The sequence below is a fragment of the Acanthisitta chloris genome, unplaced genomic scaffold, assembly GCF_000695815.1.
Source record: "Acanthisitta chloris isolate BGI_N310 unplaced genomic scaffold, ASM69581v1 scaffold1081, whole genome shotgun sequence".
Classification (NCBI taxonomy): domain Eukaryota; kingdom Metazoa; phylum Chordata; class Aves; order Passeriformes; family Acanthisittidae; genus Acanthisitta; species Acanthisitta chloris.
In genome coordinates this window covers 115,748-140,397 of record NW_008656285.1, presented here as the reverse complement: position 1 = coordinate 140,397, position 24,650 = coordinate 115,748, and the positions used below count along the sequence as shown (strand labels likewise).

Below are 24,650 nucleotides of genomic sequence, written 5' to 3'. Positions count from 1 at the left end.
ACCCTCATATATGCCTATTGACAATACCAAGCTTGACAGCTTAGCAGGTATCTGTAGGGTCAAGATTCTTAAGTATTACTGACAATACACCATCTACTAGAAGGAAACATTAATCTCATAAACCCACAGTGCCTCCAGTGAAGCTTACTTCAGCCACAGGAAGCTATTGTGCTCTTGTAGCATCACCCCATAGTTTTATGTCATTGAAACCAGTAAAAGAAAAAATCACTTAGGAGAAATTGTTTCTCACCTAGGTCTAGTCCAGAAGCTATTAAAAAGTATAAATCAAAAAAAGTACTCCCCACTCTCCCAAAACTGTAGAGACTTCAGGCAATTGCAAGTCAATAACTGTCAAGGAACATGGTTTTCCTTTCTGCACCCACCCTGGCAATTGCTCCTGCCCCAGGCCCCTGACCAGAGATTTCCCCAAAAGAAATGCCAGCTATCACGCACAAGCAGAGTTTTCAAACGAGAGTGCAAAAAATTGCCTTAGCGAAGTGAAATCTAACAGTCTCAAAGGTCCTTCCAAGCTTAAATTGAATAGCTACAAGGTTGTTCTCCAGTTCTTTCTGTAGGTCAGTACTGTAAAACATAATAGGAGCAAGAATAGAGAAAGCACCACCCTGCAAATAAGCAAAACCAGTTGGCCCATGCCTATAACACATACCTATGCACTGAACAGGATCCCTTGGGGACTGCAGTGCTACTGTGCAAGCCCTTGGCATGCAGTGATATAATGTCATATGTGTCACTAAATACAGTTATGCATTTTTGGATACGGCTGTACAGGAGAATGGCCTCAGCATTTTTCTGTTAAAATAAAACCCAGCTTAAAATACCTTTACATTTAGAGTTCAGGCTCAAAACAATACCCAAGGCTCTGCCTCCTCTTCCACCAGGCCCCATTTCTCTGAATCTGTAGCAAGCCAGACTGAGCTGTGAGGAAATTCAGCTCTGTACCATTCACTCCTGTAACCATCCAGCCCCCAAAATACAGAAATAAATAAAAAGCACAATTTAACAGGAACTGCAAAAATCAGTAGAAAATAATAACAAGCAGTCACATGGAACAGTGCATCAGGTAGTCTACCGGATGCATTAAATCAGCCAAATTTTTCCATCTCTATGAAGTAACCAGCTAATTAACTAAATCTGTTGCTAAGGCACATGTGACCTACATCTTCATGTCCAAAATGAAAGCCTGTGGCTTTGCCACATAGCACCACTCCTCTTTTCTGATACACTCAAAAGTAAAACATCTGGCATCATGTTGCCTTTTTATATTTCTAATACCTATTTTCCAGTGTTAAGAAACAGCCCTTTAATACTGAGCTGTATGTGGTTTTTCCAAAATAAGATTTTGCTTATAAGTTGAAAGATTTATTGCTTCACCTTCAGAGGGACACCTTCTGGTTTGTTTTTTTTTTTAGCTAGAGACAATGATGTCCTTGTTGTTACAGACATGCTGTTGCCTTGATGTCTCAGGAAAAACTTGGAAGTAGCCTAAATGTATACTTCAGTTTATAAACAAAGTCCTCCATCCTTTCCTCATGCACTGGGTGAAACTAAAAAAAGTTTCACATGCATTTTGCCCAAGACCACATGGAAAAGGAGTGTAAAGATACTAAACACCCTTGAAAGATGATGCAGAAAAAGAAAAGTAAAGAAAAGAAACATCCAACAAAAGAAATAAGCAACACTGCTTCATATGAAGAGACTAACAGATGTCTAAGGATTTAATAAAGACATGTTTGTATATATTCAGTGAATTAAATCCACACAAAGCTTTAGAATGCAAATGCAGACTGCTTTTAAACATGAAATGTAGCATAATTAGTCCAATTTGTTTAATTAGTCCTCTTGTTTAAATCATTTTGAGATCTGATGGTTTAATTATCTGCATAAATAATACAGACAGCATAAGGGACAAAAATTCATCCTGTGTTTATCTGCTGTTTCTTAAGTAGAAGATTTGTGAATATTTACATGTGCACTCACAGGAAAAAAATCAGGTTATGGTAGGCTTGGAGGTCTTGGGAGAGTTCATCCTCCTGCACAAATAGTGGTAACTTCAGGGTTAGATCAAGCTGCCTGGAACTTTGCCCAGCTGAGTCCTGAGTATCTCTGAGGACTGAGATCCTACCATGTTTCTGGTCAACCTGTTCCAGTGCTAAAGCTCCCACTGGGCTGAGTATTTGTTCAGTTTATCTGATCAGGATCTCACTATGGTCTGCCTCCATTGCAGATTGTCCTTTCCTCCTGCACCTCTGAGAAGAGCCTGGCCCTGGCTTCTCTGTAAACATTTCATCAGCTGTTTGAGGGCTGCAGTTAGGCCCTTCCTTAGCCTTCCCTTTTCCAGGACAAACAAACTCACCTCTCTCAGCCAAGTGCTTCAGAGCACATAATGTTTCCTATGTGCCCAACACTTCATGTAAGGTTACACTGGTTACCTGGTTACACTCTGCAAAGCCAAGCGTCTCCAGAAGACATTTTAGAGCATCTCTGCCAAACACGCAACTCTTACACATACCCCAGATTATGCTACTTTTCTCTGTAATGCACTCTAGCCTCCTCATTTGGGCATGTAAAGGATCTGACAGTCAGACACTCACATCCACATTCCCCCTACCTAGTATTTAACTCCTCAGAGAGTTATAAAATTAGGTTGGTATAGTAATGTAAAAACTGAAATGTAAAATTAATTACCCTTACACATAAAGGCAATGACAAGCAATGCAGACATACATTCTGTGGCCATATAAACATACAGATTGAGTTTACAGTGTACTCAGAAATACTGCAATGAGGGATGTATGCAAGCCAGAATAAAATGTGACACTCTGAGTAACAATGGGATAGATTGTTTTCACTACAATCTTGTAACAGCTCAACTGAACCATGTCTTCTGATATGTCCCTGTCAAGACTTGTAAAAATGCCAGACTTCTGAGCACCACCAGCATCACGAAGAGCACCGCTGATTTGAACCTGCGGAATATGAACCTTAAAGGAATGAAGATCTAAAATCTCCTGGCTGCACTCAGTGGTCCCATCTCTCTTGGATGCAGGACGAAATTGCCTCTGATTGCCACTGTCTTAACTTGCTATTATTTTAAATTTTTTTGCAATTTTTTTTCTTAGGGGAGTCTTAAAACAAAAAATCCCATTAACAAAGGGAGATGTGCTTATGAAAGATAGCTGGTGATGTCTGGCAGAGCTTTGTCTAAATAACAAATCTAGTTTACTAGATCAATACTAAATACAGCAGTGGCACAAAAGTTCTCAGCAGCATGACTTCAATTCTTCACATTCAAGACATGAACATCTAACATGTTTTAGCCAAACTTCTATTTTTTTCTAATTTAAATTCATCATTCTATAAATCAATTACATGTTCTAGTTTTATTTAAGAAGGTAAGTACCTTTGAACTTATTAGCTAAAATTCTGGAGGAGTATCATTCTCCAGGAAGAATATTTAACTCTAGAAAATGTTCTGTTATAATTATCAGGGCAATAAAAGGAAAACAAAACATCAAACAGTAATCATAACTGTCACACTCCAGCACCCAAGACAAAAACAATAGCCTGTCATTCCTAATATATCAGGTGCTTGCTTCATATGTTACTTTTTGATAATTGGTGACAATCGCAACAAAACCTGAACCATATTAATACCTCATAGAACATAAATAAAACATTTTATATTAGATTGTATACATACTTAATTTTACTTGAATTTTGAGGAGACCACATCCAGGTTTCCATAAAAGGAGTGCCTAATCAATAAAGCAAAGTCTGCTGTGTTTAGAGTTAGCCTTTGGTAGGAAATATCTGGATTTAGTTTTCTGCAACTTGGGCAAGTGATCTGTTAGACAGTTGGATAAAAAGGACATACAGCCCTGCTCGTGTTTGATCTAGAGGGTAGTATCATCTACAAGTTAGTATCCAACAGGAAAATAGGAAAACAGGTGGGTAAATCCTCAGCATTGGGAAACTCTGGCATCTTTAGTCATTAGATAACAACTTAGCAGAGAATTGCATCTAACATTTTTACTTTTGTTCCTACGTTATTATTTTAAATGTCTGTCATTTCAATAAGAACACTGTGGGTCTCATTTCTGCATTTAAAAACATATTGTCTGGAGGTTTTTTTCTAATTTCAAAGAGAAGAGTCCTCTGGTATGCAACAGGCATTCCCTTTTACATGCTTCAACTTAAATTTGCTTCTTCCAATCATGTCATGTAAAATTCAAGTCAGCAAACCTTACATATTGTCATGGTTTAACCCCAGGCAAGAGCCAAGCACCATGAAGCTACTTGCTCATTCCCCCACCAGTGGGATTGGTGAGAGAATCGCAAGGGTAAAAGCCAGAAAATTCATGGGTTGAGATAAAGACAGTTTAATATGGAAAGCAAAAGCTGCACACACAAGCAAAGCAAAACAAGGAATTAATTCACTGCTTCCCACATGCAGGAGGTGTTTAGCCATCCCCAGGAGAGCAGGGCCCATCACACATGTTTGTTCCTTGGGAAGACAAACGCCAACACTCCAAATGTCCTCCCCACCCTTCCTCTTTCTTCCCCCCACTCTATATACTGAGCATGATATCTTATGGTATGGAATATCCCTTTGGTGATTTTGGGTCACCTGTCCTGGCTGTGTCTTTTCCTACTTCCCATGCAACCCCAGACCTCGTGCCAGCATGACGGTATGAAAAGCAGAAAAGGCTTTGGCTCTGTGTAATCTCTAAATTATCAACCCTGTGTTCAGCACAAATTTAAGACAGCCCCATACCAGCCACTGTGAAGAAAATTAACTCCACCACAGTTAAAACCATTACACATATTTATATTTGTATCTATACCTACTCTTGTTATCTAGTCACTATTTTTGAAGTATGCTTCAGAATGAGCCTAAGAGCCAAAAAGAATACTTATCAACTATAAAGGAAGTGGAGGGCAATGACATCAATTTTAGATGCCTAAAATTTAATGTAAACTAAACCATGATAAACTCAACCACATTTTTGCTATTATTTCCTTATATTTTGCCATCACTGATATACTCAGGTGTAGATTTACAACTAAGAATTGCCTTTGGATGCCCCTAGTGTGGTTCCAGCTACTTTGGTGTCTTGCAACCAAAGTTTTAAGACCACCCTCCACATCAGCTGTAAGCAGTGTATCAGCTACTCGCTACATTAATTTGCTGGATCCCATCTACTCTACTGAACAGGTTTATCCACTTCCATCCTGCATGGTGGTCCTGCCTGCATCTGTGTTGCAGTCCCTCTCAAAATAGAAACACAATTAGCAACAATAAACAGCATTCAACCACATGCAGAAGTAGCCACAATTACCCGAGTGACACTTACCAGAATTAAGCAGGATGATGGACTTAAGGCACACAAATTCCTCCCCTTGAAGGTTCATCATGCGGAACCGAGCAGCAGTAGCCAGCAGCATGTCAAAGATTTCCACCATGCCCTCTACACATTTCCCTTGATTCCTGTATGAACACCGTCAAGGGGGAGACATTCACAGTTTTCACCTGGTGACAGCATAAGCTTTTCATTCTCTTGGACCATTCCCCTCCAATTTGGTTTCATCATCTCACAAATGAATGCATGACTTTCTACTCTGTGCTTATTTGATATATGTGTAATTACAAGACTTAATGAGCGATCAGATCTGCTGTTTAGAAATATACTACTTTTTAGATATGCCTTTTATGAATATTTATGAATTACTATAGGAAAATGCAAAAGAAATTTCAAATTAACATATGACTATTCGACTATAATTTATATGGTAAAACAGTCTGAGCATCTCCTAATTTCATTGTAACAAGAATGCTACAAGCACAGACACATCTGCCTCAAGTCTTAATACAGACATGCTGTTGAGAACCTGTAGCTGTTGTCTAAACCCACAACAGATCCTCAGACAAAGCAGCCATCTTCCTTTTATACTATAGCCTGAGAAAATTCTTTGCATTTCTCAATCACGTTCAAACTGAAAACTAAGTCAAAGAAGGAGTGGGGTACCTGTGAGCACTTGTACACCAATTGCCTTTCAAATTCAAATCCATGTTAAGCTTAGTTTGGTGCTTGAACTAAAATCTACATCTCCCTTACCCCAGAGCAGTGCCTACAAGCCAGTGACTATGGAATATGACAGAAGTTATTTAATCTTCTTTCAGAAATATTTAAACAAAGCAGGACAATATGAAGAAAGCAAAGTGAGAGATACTCCCTTAAAACAGTCATTAGGTTAACCTACAGCAATATCTGAAAACATGGTGTCCCAGGCAGGTTTTCCAATCACTGTTACAACAGCACACAGTAGGTGGCTTTTCTGTCAGAAAGAGATGATCCAGCCTTGGGAATGGAAACAGTAGAAAGGTGTGTTTAATAAGGAGGATCAGTTGCTCGTTCTCACCTCAGGTCCCTATGGACTACCAAGCGGTTGCATGCCGAGCACTTCTGAGAAGTGCCTAATTTTTCCCACACATTTCACTAGCACTTAGCTCAAAGCTGGATTTTCCATTGTATGGCAGGCATCTGGTCACAAGCTGCAACATTTGGCAATGTAACTTTTATGGCCTTTTCTCTCTCCTGAAAATTTTGCTGAAGAAATTGTGGCTTGAACTACAGCAGCATTTTGGGTACGAACAGCACCATTGATAATTTCACATATTAGTTTCCCACAGATGATGGAAACAAGTGCAGTGCAAAATGTAAAATCTGAAAAGCTGAACTGGATGTATTCAAGTATATTTGTCCTCTGTTTGTACATCAATAAAAAAAAACAAAGGCAAAGTAGTATTTAATAGCATCACTGTCTAATAAAAACCAACTCAAAAGGAGACAAGAGAATGTGAACAATTGCAATTACCTAAAAATCTTTTTGGTGTGCTGAAATTTAAAATCTATGAAAGTAGAACATATGTGAATTTTTAGCAGGACAAGTTCCACTGCTTCTGATACATTTGCCTACAACTAGAAAAATATTAACTTTGCATCTACAGAGTTAAGCACAGTTTCAGAGGACTAGAATCCCTTAATAGTTTTGCATTAACCTAAATAATGCCATGATATAGGTTAGTTGTTTGTAAGACAAGACCATTTAACATGGCCTATGGTGACTCACTCATAAAATGGACAAAATATTTGATAGCAAGTAAGAATTATTCCTAACTTTTTACAAACGTAGTTCATGGGACTGTCATTTACAAGATTAATATTCCAATCATGATTCTCTTGCTGACAAGTGCAACCTCTGGACAAAAACCTCTAGTCCTGCAACACAGTCCATGCACCTGAATATTCATGTGTGTCTATTTCCCAACAACTGAACCCATATGGTAGAGGATAAATATTAATTATGTAAATTTTACAGATTCTGAATACTTGTACTTTTGCTTTGCTATCTGCTGTGTGTGAAATACTAGGTTACTCCATAAGAAAAAGAAGAGTACTTCTTTAGGTGAAGTACTTTAGGTGAAGTTAGACACCTAGCTTTAGGTATTCATGTGTGCAAAGAATGACTTAGAAATTTCTGCTTTATTTTCATAGTTAGGCAGCAAATCCAGCTCTACAGAAATTGGTGAGAGCTCAGTATCATTGAAATACAGGGTTCTAATCAAATGTTTTTATTATCTAGGCTACAACACTGATTTTCTTCGTCAACCAACAAAAACTGTCTGAAGTAGGAATCTCCAGTTCTCGTGAATTGCCTTCTAACTTTCTAACATAAACATAATATTATCACATCTTTACAGCTATGTGCCCAGTTGATAGGAAGGCCTAACTAGGAAGGCCTAGATAACTTTCCTGGAGGACAAATTAAGCAATAGATTTGAAAATTATCCTTATCCCACCATCATGCTGTAGCCTTTGTGTACTCTCATCTTACTGAAAATAAGACAACAGCTTGTTTACTGCAAATCATCAGAGTATATTCTCAGTTGAATCCTTGACACATGGCTATTGGGAAATATTTAGAAAAGTTAAAGCATTTGAATTAAAGGACTTAAGTGACTGCATCAAAGTACTGTGTGCATTAACTTTAGTAGGTCTATAGAATCACAGCATCATCCAAGTTGGAAGGGATCTCAGGATGTCTTTAGACCAACCTTTCACTCAAAGCAGGATCAGCTCACTCAAGACTCTGTGCAATTCTCATCTTGAAAAGTCTCCAAGGATGGAGACTACACAACCTCTCTCAGCTTAATTATTTTCAGCAGCATGCTTTTGTACTCCCCTGTATCCAATCAGAATCTCCTCTGCTTCAATTTATGACTCCTGTTTCTCAGACTCCCATCAGTCATCTCAATAAAGAGTCTTGATAACCTCCTTGTAGATTGTAGGTTACACAGGCTTAAAAGCTCTTTCTTCTCCAGGCTCAACAAATCCACTTCTCCCAGCCACAAGACACACACATCTCCCAGCGCAAAGTGTATTCTAGATAAAGACTAATGAGTGCAAAATAAAAGCAGGATAATTGCTTCCCTTGCTCTACTCCCTACACTAACACTGACAGTGGTAGAAATACCAGGTCTATTCCACTGTATGTAGGAATAAGAACACAGATTTTATTTAAGTCTTGGGGGAAAATGAGATATTCAGGAATGTCTTTTACAGAAGCACAGGAGCAAATGAAAATTAACACTGAAGGATGTTTAGGTGAAAGGAACAGGGACTCAAGGACTCAAGGGATATTCTCATCAAACTTTTCATTCAAAGGGAAAAGCCAAAGACAGATGTACTTGTCAAAACAAAGCCTGACTCTGCATTTGTTATCTCTCTGTGTTCTTTTATCTTGGTATTTCATTTAATGACAAGGGACCACCAAGAACAGATTGGATCCACAAGACTAGGAGAGGGAATATCATCTTCACAAATGGATTTAGCAACTTGGTGAAGAAGCCTCTAAATAAGGCTTGTCATGGGATGTGTTCCTAAGCCTAAAGACAGTTTAGCAAACAAGGGAAGTATCACTGAGAGAAAGCTGCAGGGACAACATTCACATTCCAAGTCAAAAGCCTGTGCTCTAACACAGAAGGAGAATTGGAAGTCTGTACACAGTCCTCAAGTGAATAGATGATCTTTATGTATGTTAATGTATTCTATATAAACTAGTTCTAAGAATAGACATTGGTAAACACTTTCTACTCCTAGGCAAAGTGATGCACTAAAACAGCTTAAGAAAGTGGAATGCCAGGAAAGCTCCATCTCCAAGGATTTAAGACCTAACCAAGAACATCTATTGGGATGCCTTAAATACAGCCAGACAGGCATTGGAGAGCTACTTAACTAATGGAGTATTCCACCCTTTTTACAGTTCTATTCTTTATCAATCATTAAAATATGAGGAGGTTGTTATCAGCAGTGAGATTTTACTTCAGACCATCCTGCATCTAACCAGTAACATTAGGGATTGTGGAAAAGGTTAGGGGAAAAGTAAACAGGAAAAAATTAAAAACTGAAAAAAATGAATCCCCAAATCTCTAGAATAAAACAGCAATCTGCAAAGAACAGGAGACGGGGAGAAAAGTAGAGACTACTACATATAAACTAAATCACAGTATCAGTTGCAAATCCTGTTGATGAAGAGAAATGAGGAGATGCTGGATGGTCACATGCAGAGAGCTGTGGTCAGCAGCTCATTGTCCATGTGGAGGCCAGTGATGAGTGTTGTCCCTCAGGGGTCAGTGCTGGGGCCGATACTGTTCGACATCTTTGTCAGTGACATGGACAGTGGGATTGAGTGCACCCTCAGCAAGTTCACTGACAACACCAAGCTGTGTGGGACAGACGACACACTGGAGGGAAGGGATGTGCCATCCAGAGGGACCTTGACAGGCTTGAGAGGTGGAACAATGCAAACCTCATGAAGTTTAACAAAATGAAGTGCAGGGTCCTAAATCTGGGCCATGGCAATCCCAGGCACACCCACAGGTTGTGTGGGGAAGTAATTCAAATCAGCAGTGAGGAGAAAGACTTGGGAGTCACAGTGGATGAGAAGCTCACCATGAGTCGTCAGTGTGCTCTAGCAACCCAGAAAGCTGATCGAATTCTGGGCTACATCAAAAGGAGTCTGGTCAGCAGGTCCAAAGAGGTGATTCTTCCCCTCTCCTCTGCTCTCATGAGACCCCACCTGGAATACTGCATGCAGTTCTGGTGTCCTCAACATAAGAAGGATGTGGAACTGTTGGAGCAAGTCCAGAGGAGGTCACAAAGTTGATAAGAGGACTGGAGCATCTCCCCTATGAAGACAGGCTGAGGAAGTCGAGGCTGTTAAGCCTGGAGAAGAGAAGACTGCGTGGAGACCTCATAGCAACTTTTCAATATCTGAAGGGGCTACAAGGAGCCAGAGAGGGACTCTTTGTTAGGAATTGCAATGACAGGACAAGGGGTAATGGGCTCAAACTGAAGGAGGGAAAGTCTAGGTTAGATTTGAGATTACCCAGAAAATTTATAGAGCTCCCCCCATCATGCTGTCTTATAGGCATTTCTTATGGATTTATGTGCATACACACACTTAGGGAGGTTGATTATGTGTCTCTTGTCCACATTGTTCTGGTTTAAAGGTCCTTCAACAGGTTGGCCAGCCTGTGGAAACCAAGATTGTGCCTCACTTTATGATGTTGATCCTATCTCTTCCTAGACATCCTGGATTCTCAGAGCAGGTTCCAGGATCAAAAATGTTGAATCCACATTGTTGACACTAGCTATGCAAGCAGTTGTTGACCTGCATTAGGTCAACAACATTAGGACCTGCATAAGGAAACTTCAAGCCCCTTCTTCTTAGCCACAGCAGTGGACTGACCACCTGGGCTCCCATGCACTTGGCCCTTGCCCTCAGAGCCAGGTAGTCAATCAAGTCTCTTTCCTGACTAGATCAATGGAGGATCATCCACCTAGGCTGATAGAGCAAGAGTAGTACACTATACATTTCAGTAGTGGTGAATCAGGTCTGAAACACATAGACAATGAACTACTAAGTACCTTTAACATATTTTTTCTTTGCAAAATATGATGAGAGGTGGATCCACAGATATGTTAGATAGGAAAAAAAAATCTCTAAAATGCCGCCATAATTATTCTAAGAAAACTGATTGCTTTTTGGTCACATTTGAGATGTTTAGATTAGAAAATTATTATTAAGGCTCTCCATTTAGGAAAAAAAAGCTAAAATAATTGGCTGAAAAAAAGGTATTCTGATTAACAGGAAGGCCTTTTTCAGTTTAATTTGCATTCAGTCTGAATCACTGTAAAGCCAAAAATATTTCTTTGCATTTCTGATATGAAGAGAATTTTGAAAGTTTAAATTTGTAATCAAACAGCATCACAATACAATGTGACCTAGAACTGGGGCTTGAGCTTCCAAGGTCAGAGTGACTAGATGAACAAGCAAACCTAGAATTTCTGTGGGGACTATTTTGAATTCAGAAATTATTTCATTTTCTCAGAAAAAGTGAGACATTCATTTTTCAATGTTTTAAGACATGCAATTCTGTCTTTTCTAATATTTTTTCATTCTGTGGTGTCTACAATATAATAATATATCACAAAATCCAACAATAACGTGAAAGATGAAAGAGAAATTTAATTATTTCCAGAGACTCTTTAACTCTCTACAAATTAACCCATTCAGCTCTATCAGGTAATTAGCTTGATGACAAGATGATTGTTTGAGTTGGGTTCTCAGGATGGAATCTATCACTATTAAAGACATGATGAAAATTAAATGTACAATTGTTTTTCAAATGTATTTTTAGTGCCAGTTTGGATGTACTTGTTGTCTACAGGCTTTTTTCCTTTGAAATAAATACCTACAGAAGGTCACTAAAGAAGCATTCTGAATCAAGCACCTGTGACCACTTTGCTTCCATTTTTCTAATAGGTCAATGGTAATTAATGCATCCAATCCATAACTACACAGTTCCAATGAAATGTGCATTTACTCAAGTGACAGACAAATGTAGCATCCTCAGAGAGCTGGAACATTTTACAAGGTGAAGAACTAGCAAAACACTCAGAGTTCATCATGATGGTCTTGTATTGCATCTAATTTTCTGTCTATCAAAGCATCTGCATAAATAACTTAAAAGATTCTTTGCAGATGCAGTAAGAAACTTTCAGAAAAAAAAGCCATGAAAGCAGTAAATTATTCAGCTGCCCTATCTTACAGTGAATGCTGTAAGTCTTTTTTGCTCTTCGTGCTAGATGCAGTTTAATGAGATCCATGGCCTCCTGCCATTGCTCAATATGAAAGTCAGTAATAGGAAAATACTTTATTCAGAAAGAATGAAATATCTCCATCAAGCACTGGAAGAGGAAGTTAATAAGTTTCCAAATTGAAACCAACCCTGAACATCAGACTAGCTTTCTCCATAGAAAGAAGGAAATAATCTGATTGAAACATGGAAATACTGACTACATTTAACTGAAATTTTTTAAGTCCGTAGAGGGATTTCTTTGCTGTGAGACTTTTTTTACAATCCTATAAGAAAAATTACATTAGAAAATAACATGAGGACAGCTGTACTGTCTCCTATCAAAGGACTATTTAGCTCTGGGCTAAGCATATAGGCATTTGGATCTGCTGATATCAAGTAACTACCTCTAGTGCTAGGATGGAATTTGCTTCTCAACATGCTCATGACATTATGCAGCTCCTATCATCTCCATTTTGTTCCCTTTCTTCTAATGAGCATCACAGACAGAGAAGTCTATAAATATTTAGTTATTCTTTGTACGAAAGCTCATATCTCTATCTGATTGCCTATGCAACACCTCTGGGTACCTCTTCTATTCTTTCATCATTCCTGTTAAGACAAGGAAAATCAAAAAGGCATAATTTTCCTAGCACAGATGCAGCACAGAATTAAATAGAGGGATAACAATGATCTGCATTATTTCTATTTCCTGTTATAATATTCTTGTGGGGAAAGAAGGCTGCAGTCTCCATACTTCTCAACTGCTGGCAGGCAAAGAACTGCTGGTTCCATAGAACAAATGGCTGTTAGCAGTGAGATGGAAAGATCAACTCGGAATGCATTTTAGGAAGATTAAGATTATTCTTCTCCTATATACATCAGTTCACATTTGTCCATATAAAATTTGGAATTTGTTTAATACATTTTGGAAATTCAACAAGATCTCCCTCATCTACTTGCCCGTTAATTTCTTAAAGGATTTCAATGTATTCATGACACATGGCTTCCTCTTACAAAATGCATGGTGACTCTTGATCACTACGTCATATTTGTTCACACCTCAACCAAGTCTCTTCTTTGCATGTCATCCCATCAGTTTCCTTATAATCATACCAGACTTAATGGGCAGAAGTTCCACCCACCTTTTTAAAATACAGCTCTGCATTTGCCATTTTGCTGATACTGAGAATATTTCAGGTTAGAAGACATCCACCTCAGTCAGCAATTCAGCTATCCCTATCATGAGTTTCTTTACAATTATGTTTCAATTGTAAAGACTTCAAAATCACAGGTTATTTGAGTAACCTGTGATAAACATATCTGAAGGCAACAAATCCCTTAAAAATATAGTGAAATATGACTTTCTCATTCCTCAAGAAACATTACACTTTCTTCAAAATTATAAACAGCCTATTGTCAGGCCTGACAAATTTCAGCCCTGGTCTAATGACATTTTTAAAGCCTAGTTTCTTGGGAACCCTCCAGACAGGAAACATCTGGTTTGTCCCACTAGAAACATAAGCTTTTACTTCTAAATTTGCTTTATACAATATACTAATTTTCAAAAACAGAATATAAAATATTAACATTTATCCTGGAGTTTCTTTGATTTTATCATGTACTAGTACATTAATTGCAAGCACTGTGAGTGTGTGGTTGTATTTCCTGACTGGGCCTGTTTTACTTATCTATATTTATTGTCAGTTGAGCTTTTTTAATAGCATCAGTTGTATACTGTAAAAATATACCCCTTAAATGGGACTGGCAGACTGTTAAAATTCTTGGTTTTGACCCAAAACTCAAGTGTTTGGGTAGTGCATTAACAGGACAAGAAAGGGTGCATTACCACACAAAATATACTATCTAATTAAAATGCAGAGTGGGAACAGAAAGAGATAATGTGATGATATTCATCCATACAGAAGACAGCAGTCTACACATACTGGCAGCTTAATTACAGTGTAATTATTTTTTTCATAGGCCAAGCAAAATTTTAAGAAGGAACTTAGAATTAATAACAAAGGACAGATATTTTCAAGGAGTCTCCCAAGTGTGAATTGTTGCTTAGGAAATTTAAAGAAGTATTTATTTGACAATGTAACAAGTAGCCTCTCACGGTTTGAGAAAAAACAGTCTCTAATAGATATTCAGGGACAAGACAAGCATATGTACAATATGACCCATGTAGGAGGAATGAGCTGGGAGAAGAAAACTCAGATTTGTTAAAACAAAAAAGAACAAAGTTGGAATGTTATTTTTATGGCATTTCAGGCAGATATTAACAAGATTGTATTTTTTTAGCCAAAAGGTAAAACGTTGTGTAATAAAATTTGATGGGACCCGAGCTTTATGTACAAATGTATACAAACAGCTACCTATGTCCAAGATTCTTGATAAAAAGAATCTGTTAGAGTCACAAGAACCTTGAATGTGAAAAATGAAAGGGTTGTTCAAATCAGAGAGGATATCTGTCACAGAATGATCAGAGAGAGACAGAGGTATAAACAAAATGTGGTAAAGCTCCATACTAATACTGAATTTTCACTAAATCTAGAACAAAACAGGTTAGAGACAGATCTGGGGTTTACCATCTGTAGTTGATGATGGGATTATAGACAGTAGTTTAATTCATTTTTTTAAAGAACATGCTGAAGGGTAGGGAGAGAAGATGAAAGGAAAGAGTGATGGGAATTCAGGAGAGAATGCTGTGGATGAAAACATTGAAACCTGTAAAGAACATGCTGAAGGGTAGGGAGAGAAGAACAGATGAAAGGAAATTATGCTACAGTATTCATCTTTTTGATTATTGTAGCCATTCAATCAGATTATTTCATTATTTAGATCAATAATAATGCATAAAAAAAATTCCCAAGAGAAGCTGTGGATCCTCCATCCTTGGAAGTGTTTTAAATCCAAATTGGATGGAGTTCTAAGCAACTTGATCTAGGGAAAGGTGTCCCTGTTTGCGATAGAGGGATTGGAACGAGATGATCTCCAACCCAAGCCATTCTATGATTCTGTGGATCTTTGTAATACTACTGTATTTGCCCAAATACTTGATGCAGTGGAAGAATTCCATTGAGTCAAATGGGCTTTGTCTGTCCTTTCCGACCCAACAAACAATGTACTTTTGCCCTACAACATTCTCAAAAGAAAACTTGCCTTAGTCAAATTAGGACAGCAGAATATTGTTAGCACTAATTAAAGCTGTCTAATCAGCATATCAGTGCTCTTCACAGTCAATTCATTTCTTATTTTAGTTTCAGCAAATATCCCCACCAAGTAGACTGAGGCAAGCATATGATGCCTCAGAAACATGTTTCTTATTATTTGAAAATTAGAAGATGTTAGAGATCTACATTTTTAGAAACAGTCTTTCTTGAAAGTCAGAAACAATGAGCCTATTCTGAAGTCATTTTTCTTAGAGCCCTAAAGCTGTATGTGGTTCTAGTCTCATGCAATTGTTTTCTTTAATCCAATAGAGCTGTCTTAAAACTGTGTGACTCAACTGTTCAAACTCCATTTTGCTCAGAGCAGGGTGATTTTAAGTTGAGGAAGACCAAAGTTTCAAATGCTTCTCTAGCTGGAAAATTGGAACTCTGGCTATCTCTGCTCTTCATTTTTTCAATTTTTTTCTCACAAACTGTGTTTTGTAATGAGGAACAGCTGTCTTGATCTTTGGAAACTATATGGAAACTTATAGTAGTTTTCAATAAAACACCATGCTTACATTTTATTAGCTATATTCTCTTAGAATTATTTTTTAAATGTTTTGTTTTCTTGTGAAGACTATATTTACATTTAGGCAAGCAAATATATTCTGTACACAAAATGAGAATATACTTTATACATATCTAGTTCCACAGCTCACAGATCATATGCTCACACAAGGAGAACAGTATTTTTCCTAAGGCAATAACTATGTGTTTATTTCTAAGAGATATTATATTTTATATTGTTAGGCATTATGGTTTGTATTTTACTACAATACAAAAAGTAAACTTTTTTTTTTTTTTTTTGCAGTTGAGGGCAGAGGAATCAAAGGATTAAAACTGCACAAATGCAAGCACGAAACCTCAGTACCCTGCAGTTAACAGAGCAAGCTGATCAAAGCTGGTTTTCTGCTAATAAGGCTTTGGATTCATTCACACAGCTAATGGTTGCAGTAGCTGAGGGCACTACCCTTGACCTTCTGTTGCCATCCCTCTGCTGTAGCTCACTGGCCCTGCACTATGAGATCAGAAGCTTGCTCAGCTCCTGACTACCTCACTGTGTACTCTGTCTTCTCAGCTCAGCTCTTCCTTTACTTCTGATTTAGACCAAGATGCCAAACTCTGCCCTGACGTGACCAGTGCACACACACAATCTCTCTCCTGCCAATAATGCTGTGAGGGCAGTAGTCTTAACTAAGAGGACTACCAGCAGCTAAGATGATTCTATCTTAACTAATTTTTTCTGAAAATTTTAACTTAAATCTTTCATTAAATTTTTTCAATTACTGGGAAAATTAAAACTTGAGTTTGCATTAAGGTAGGTAGAATATATGTTTTAAAGTATCGATTTTCCTGCTTTTATTTTTGAATACCACCAGCTAAAATCCAGGATATTGTTGTATGGCAGAGATGCACATTTTTTTCTTTCACTTAGAAATATGTAGAGCATATTAGCAACACTGGTTAAAAAAGACTTAGGGAAGGAAGCAGGTGTGTGTTTGACATCTTGCTCCAGTTTTCATGAGAAAAAAATCCTAAGCTTAATATATTCTCTATGAATAAATAAGATTGCAATTGAGACTCTATGAGGATTTCCTCCAGAATTTTGGCTGACTGCTTGGATAAATTCATTCTAAGAAAAACTAGGAGGATTTTAGGTAACAGGAAATAATTCTCTGAATTAAAGTGATTAGTGTTCAGTATTTAATTTTAATTTTAATTAGTTTTGCAATAACCAGTACAGATTATAAGATAAATTTCTGCTGCCTTTGAAAGAAGTAAGTCAAGCAGCAGGTGAATTTCAGATGTGTCAATAGTCTAATAAATCACCAGCATCACATTACAGAGAATTTCTAGGTGTTTCAGAGTTCCTTTTCCAGTCTTACCTACTATAACCCTGCTTGACATATGATGTACTGCCAAATTGTAGTATCAGTGGGATGACTATGAGCTAAAAATTAATCTGATTACAGTAGAAATAAATTAACCTTAAATATTTCACAGCAACATGCAGACTGACCTGTCCAGTAACAGGTTAGGTGCAAATAAAAGCTTTCCTGGGTGTTCCATGGAGCGCCAGACTAAGCCGATCATCAGGATCTCTAACCAGGCACATTCCAGTAGATGGACCTGATCATGGAGTGTTAAATCCACAAATCCTGGAAGAGTAAATAGGAGACAGTAAAAACACGCCAGTTTTGTAAGTGGAACAACATAATTCAGAGAATCAGGTTAAAAAGTGCATTAGAGCTGGATAACCAAAGAGAGCAATAAAACAGGCATTTGTTCTCTTTGCTTTTTGTGATGAGTTTTGTCTATTATTAGGTCCACTGTGACTCCGTCCTACAGAATAGTCAACACTTTCTAGCCCCCTGTTTGTGTCCTGGCTGTATCTTCACCCGAAAGCAGGGCAAGAGCCAGGAAAACATCTCCATCCCCACACTCATTGCCAGTGGCCTGGAAAGCCAAGTGCACGCTGAAGTAAATGACACCTGTCTGTCTGCTCCAGTGCCATGCTGCCTGGGGCATGATGAAGGCAAAATAGAAAATGCCTCTTAGAAAATGAAATGACAGCTCTAATCAGTTAACCTCAGACCAGTTTTCCTGGTGGAATGCTGTTTTACAGACTCATGAACAATTCACCATATTAGAAAATATTGTTATGTTTGGTAAAGCAATTACTGATATGATTATTTTTAATGAAATCTTCTGAGAAAGCTAAGCGATCTATTGATAAAGAATCATTCAAAAGCAGGAAACAGATTTGATATGTCTGAAAACAAACCCATATATCAATCATTACAAGTGAATGTAGCCAGTTGCAGTACCTGCTGCTTTTATGAAAGTGGTAACCATAGGGAAAAAAATAATTGTCTTTCCCTGTATTTTTCCTTATTACCAAATACAAAAATTATTTTCAGACTTCAAAGACTGTTGGGATGGCATTTGCCTGAGTCACCAAACAGCCTGAACAATAGAGCTGAAACTTAAAAGAGCAACATTCTCAACTACAAAGCATCGGTTACAGCACTAAAGACCAAAATTGGCAGAAACTGTATATGGAGAACAAACAATAAACACCACATTTCCTATTAAGTATTGCCTTGCTGTGACAACACATAATAATGCACTGGTTTTTCCTATGCATGAAGAGTACCACACAAGTCCCTGTGCAGTGCTTAAGTCTGCAGACAGTGCATTACAAGTCAGTTATATTGCCATCATTTCGCATGGTTGTGTGCTATTCTGCAGCAGATTTTTTTTGACTGCTGCAGGAAAACTGAGCTTGTCAACAACTGTGGCAATTCATTTTTCTGTTAAACTCTACTCATTCTGCAATATTCAGGATACTAAACTGCTTTGTTTTGTTCTCTGCACTGTTTTGGTCTTTATTTTTACTAGACCTATTTTCAAACACCTTTTAAGTCCTTTTTACTATCTCTGTTTTTCCTATGCCCACATATGAAATTTCAGATTGCACTGAGACTAAGTAATGTGGACAAAGAGAGAGAAAGTAAAAATGAAAGCTATAAATTACCTCACTACTATTGTAGAGGAGGGATATTTTGTTGGCAAGGTCTGATAATATAAACATACTGCCAAACACCTTTTAAGGTAGCTGAACATGAATTCTTTGCATTTAAATGATCTAAAAGGATTGGCCAAAAATATTATTGCTGTCTAGAATTGTAACTTGGATTTCAGTGAAGTTAAGAAAGTTTCAAAAATCTGGGATAGGAAAGAAAACTGATTGTGGGTCCACAGTTTAAAGCACTAAATGGTCTGTCAACCTGACACCTACACTGGGTTTTAGAACAAAAGAGTGAACACAAACCTTGATTGATGCTGATTTAAAAGTCTGTATTACAATAATACACACTTACTGCAACTCACACCAAAATTTATCAAATTGCTTTGATGGCTTTTTAGGTGACATTAGTTTATAAAACTAGCATAGTGCTGCTAATAAAACTAGCTAGCTAGTTTAGCTAATAAAACTAAATAGCTTGCCCAGGGAAGCTGCAGATGCCACATCCCTGGAAATGTTCAAGGCCAGGCTGAATGGGACTTTGAGCAACCTGGTCTAGTGGAAGGTGTCCCTGCCCATGGCAGGGGGCTTGGAATTAGATGATCTCAAGATTCCTTCCAACTCAAACCGTTCTAGGATTCTATGAAATAACAATATTGATGAAACAGACTTCTATGAGATATCTGATTTTGTAAAAACATGCAACACATTAACTGCTTGAAAATATTTTAAGTTACATAACTTAGTATGGCAAAAGGTTAATGAACTGAAGTGTTTCTAGAGGAACACCATGCACTTTACTTTTCCACCCTAGACAACTTTCTTCATGATGCCATGAAACAAAAATCATAATTCGGGTGTCATGATGGCATGTGGGAATATGCAAAAAGCAGGTTGATACTGTAAGTAATGCAAATCACTCATTAGGTTAATCGTGATTCAGTTTAAAACCAAGAACATTCAGCATATTTTCAAGATGGAAACAAAAGCAGCTATGAAGAAGACTTGGAAGTGATGGAGAAAAATCAGCCTAGTTTGAGCTTCTAATGAAGACAATGAACTAAATGAAAAGCCAGGGAAGCTCTGAGAGAGTAGGAAAGTTGAGTTACTTAAGTGGGATGAGAATTTGGACAGAATAGTAGAGAAAAGTCAAAATGAATAAAACATTGAAAAATATGCCCTCTAGTGAGGAATAAGAGGTATTTGTGAAGCTAAATAGTCTAGAGGGGTTAAAGGACTGCAATGGGTAAATATCCAAAGAAAAAGAGAATAGTATTACAAAAGGTAATGGCATAACATAGAGAAGCCACTCTGGAAGCTAAACCTGCTCCAAGTCAGACTACAAATGAGGGGCCATTGTTAACAACAAAAGCAGTTATTATCTAAGCAACACGTTGTTACCACGAATTTGCTATCATTAGAAACATTAAGATTGAATGATTATTTTTAAGCCATACTTTTGTTCAAGCAAGTTAATTCAGAATAATATTACATACAGTTAAATTAAATTATGAATAAATCATTAGTCACTTCATCACTCAGAGAATACTGCACTCTGATGTTGCTGACATTATGGGCAGAAGTGCACAGCATTCTCAAATATCAGTGTTCTTTTAATGCTGGAAAGTTCTGAAAAGTATTCAAAAAGGGTTTTTTTAATTCTCTATTTTTGGTTACTCTGGTTTAAGGCAGAAGAAAAACATTCACTTCACTGTTGACAAATTAATTAACTGAAGTTTGCATGTAACTTACATCTGACTCCACAAGCCGGACTGGCCAATTGCATGACCTTATGAGAAACATTAAAATCTTCATGTGGCCAAAGCCCCCAAACCTAGATTGCCATTAGGCCATTCATCTATCATATGCTTGGCAGGAGGAAGACACTTACAGAATAAAAGCCATGGCTAGACCATCCTTTTGATTTTTTTAAAATACAGATAAATTAGCAGCATTTCTGAGTGATTGCCAACAATGAACACAATGACTGTTCCACAAACTCTTGTATAAATATGGAAATCTGAAGATCTGAAAAGCCAGAATGGTTTTTAGAGTACCCAGCTAGGAGTAGGTGGCAAATAAAGTTATGTGAAGAACATAAAACGGTAATGTTCAAACTAAACTGGTTATCCTTTCTAATACAAAGCAGCAGTACATGCTGCATCAGTGATGATATGATACAAATCTCTCTCTTTCAGAGAATAAGACACCCCAAAGCAGCAGTGGGACCATGGAGGAAAAATTATAAAAATCTCTATTTGGCAAGCATGACTCTCTAGATATGACATTAGATTTGGGAACCCAAGATTGTATGATCCTACCATCCTAAAAAAAATGAAAGCAGTAACCATCTACAACAGGTATGAGCAAATCTGTTTTTAAACTTGGATTTTGGGCAGTTGTCCAATAGCAACACATGAACTGCTGGAAGTAGTATTCAGTAAAGCATACACCCCTGAGATGACAGAAAGTGTTTTATGCACTAAATTGTTTGATTGCAGTAAGGAACAGCATGAAACTCAGATGGTTTTAGTTTACTGCTACTGTAACATATATTGTGAACCCTGCAGCCTTCTGAAATAACTGCTACTAACATATGGATATGTAGATATATATGTCAAATTTTACCCATCGGTTGGAAACTAACAAATTCATCAATTGCCTTGGTGACTTTTGACTTAATAAGTAGCTTTCTATTTTATCAGCCACAATGTATCTAGCAATTAACATTCTCTGAAACCAAATATTCGGTGTCATTGCAGATTCAGTCCTACAACAGTAAGTCCTCCAGTGGGTACTTACTCCCAGTTGGGGATCGTTATCATAATTTTGCAGTCCCTACTAACATTCATAAGACACAACTCCATGATGTCCAGACTGTTCAAAATCAGACATGTAGAGGTGAAAACAAATGATAAAGAAACCTTCTTTTTACATCTGATCCAACTCTAATACAACATATATGTTCATACTGTATCTCTTAATTACCTAAAATATAAATGTCAGCCAATTTTCGCAAAACAATAAATATTGTGCCATAAAGAATGACTCTGTCTCCAGATGCTTTGAAGTTTAAAAAGCAATAGCAAAGCTCCATCTAGCAAAGTATCCCATTTACAACAGCAATTGATACCAGATGCTTATGGCAAAATGTACAGCAGGAGAAACTTCGCTTCTACGGGAAGTTTTCTCAGGCTCCAGTGGCATGTGGCTCAGGGGCTTGCAGTGCTGAAGACAGTCTTTTTGTGCTTAATGTCCCTTAACATTTTTCCCTCCAAGTTCCTCCAGCTGCTTTTTGAACTCACTTAGGCATTTAATGCACTTCAGATTTTTTTTATATACTCTTCAAATAGTACTCTCCAGTAAGAAGTTTCACACTCTCAGTAAACACTAGGTAAAAAATAATCTGCTGTTCTGAAAAGAAAGAATCTGACCTTCACTTGATACAGCTAATTATTTTATAGGAAGATACTGTAATTCCCTAGGTCATCATCCCATGTCTCTTTTCCAAGTATTTTTAATATATTCAGTCACTCCTCAGACGAAAGTTATCCTGTTCACCTTTGAAACAATCTTATCCTTCTTGGAGCATTTTCCAGTTCAACTAACATTCTTTCAGAGACAGTGAGACTGAGAGTGCAGTTTTTGAGTCCTTCCTTGTCTTCATCACCTTAGTCACCTTAACATCTATAATTTTTATCACCATAACTCACACTTTGTTTTAATTTATAGATATGTAACATAGGCCTAAGTACTGATCTTATTTCTTTCCTAAATGGCCTGCCTGCTTGTCTTTAAAGTCTTTAACTTGATAGCAACAGAAATTTTTACAATATCTCCTATAGTAAAATTTGGATATTATACTATACCTAAATGTGGGAAATCAGAACACTACTACATTGTGCGTCTTAAATTTGCATAGACAGACCATTATTTTTTTTCTATCTTAATGCAGTGTTTTGAAAAGTGGCAACAACCATGGAAAAAGGCTGTTACTTACAATTCAATACAGTATCTCTGTTATGTGACAGTCAAGTAATAAGCCACATTTGGAACAAAACAAAGACAGCATGAAAGCAGTAGTGAGGGCCGCAACCTAATCACTAGCAACTTAATTAAGCATGCAAATCAAGAGAGATTTGTATAGAGAAAAATATTTAAGTAGATGAAAGGCAATATCTAAGTAGATGAAAAGCAAAATAATTCCTATGGAAAAGTCTGTTGTCAAAAAAACAGCCAGAAAGAGTAAAAACAGCATCTGTTCTTCCTAACCTAAAGTACATTGGAGGACCAATGTATGATTAAGTGGTGAAATCTATGCCTGCTTAATGCCATGAGCTTGGTGCCTAACCTCTCCAAGCAGAGTGGGGAGACCTCATCTACACATAAGATGGCATTTTGTGCTGAAATTGCATGGACCATTCAACCTCTTCAACCCTTATGTCTGAACCCTGAAACCTCTTACTTAAGAAGTGGCTAAAGGCCACAGCTTGACTACAGCCTTGTCTGTGCACAACATCAGCAGAGCCAAACAGAGTATCACAAATATTGTTTTCCTCGAGCCTCAGTATTCACACAGCTATTTCTGTAATGCTACTTATTCCTACTTCTTTCCACAGATCTTCAAACCAAAATTATAAGACACTTTTATTAAGTTCCCCCTCCTGAGGGCACTTACAGTATGACATGGACATATTGGCTTAATTGCTTACACAACACCAGTGTTTTAAATCAAGACTTATTTTGAAGACCGAAGATCAAAGATCTCTAAAACCCAACATTTTCAATCCAAACACTTTGCTAAATAAAAGCCATCTCATTACTTTGTTTTTAAAGGGACATTGCTTTTGTTTCTGTAAGGGTGGTTAGAAAAAATACTAACTACAATTTACTGAGTTCCAGGGAGGAAAATCTGAAAGGCAAACACAAAGCAAGTGGCAAAATTGCAAGAGCCTGTAACTACTTTGTCTGCTCTTTCATAATTCTCTATTTTTGTTGCATCTATAATTTTTATGTAGCAGAACACCAATCCAAACTTACACACTGTCTACTCTAAGAGCAAACAGTCTGTTAGAAATTTAATTAGTTGAGATCGGAGAAAACAGCATCTGCTCTTAACTACTGTTTATTCCTTTAAAAAATTATACTTCATATTTGCCATTTTCAGCTCTAATGGTTTTAAACTGCTTTCTGAAAAATAACAATTACAATTTAGAGGCGTAAAATTAATATGGGTTAGGGATGTTTGTAGTTTTGGGCAAAACTCAGAAAGTCAGAAGGATGATGAGGCCCTGCTTTCACAGTCTGTATTTGTACTGAAAGTCAAGATCAAGAAATCTTTTGCCCTTCTCCTCTACTGGAGGTTTCCATCCTCCCTGAGCTGGCCTTAGGACACCTACCTTACAGTTTGGCATGTGGACCACTCTAGCCAGACTCCCAACCTGATACTGTCCCCAGAGCACGATGCTGCAGCAATGTTACATCTGTTGGTTTTATTTCAAATCCAATTTCTAGGAGTGGGTCTGTTCTGTTTCCACCTAAAAGCTGCACTGTGATGATTCCAAAATGCATTTCTCAGGTTAATGAGAATCATTTCACGACTGTTTTCCAGGAATATGTAAAGTTACCATGACTTTGCTCAATGCTTTATGCTTGCACAAAAAGTGTATACATTTCTGACCTG

General features: G+C 37.5%; 1 protein-coding gene across 3 annotated transcripts in view; it reads right to left on the bottom strand.

Annotated features, from left to right (window-relative positions):
* The window catches only part of ESR1 (estrogen receptor 1), a 106,957-nt gene that overhangs the window by 4,782 nt on the left and 77,525 nt on the right, over positions 1-24,650 (bottom strand). For all 3 annotated transcript variants that reach the window (XM_009084235.1, XM_009084234.1, XM_009084236.1), the window contains exons 5-6: positions 17,459-17,597; positions 5,376-5,509 (exon numbers count right to left, since the gene is read on the bottom strand). In XM_009084235.1, coding sequence (XP_009082483.1) covers positions 5,376-5,509; positions 17,459-17,597 — 273 coding nt within the window. The remainder of the gene's footprint in view (positions 1-5,375; positions 5,510-17,458; positions 17,598-24,650) is intronic.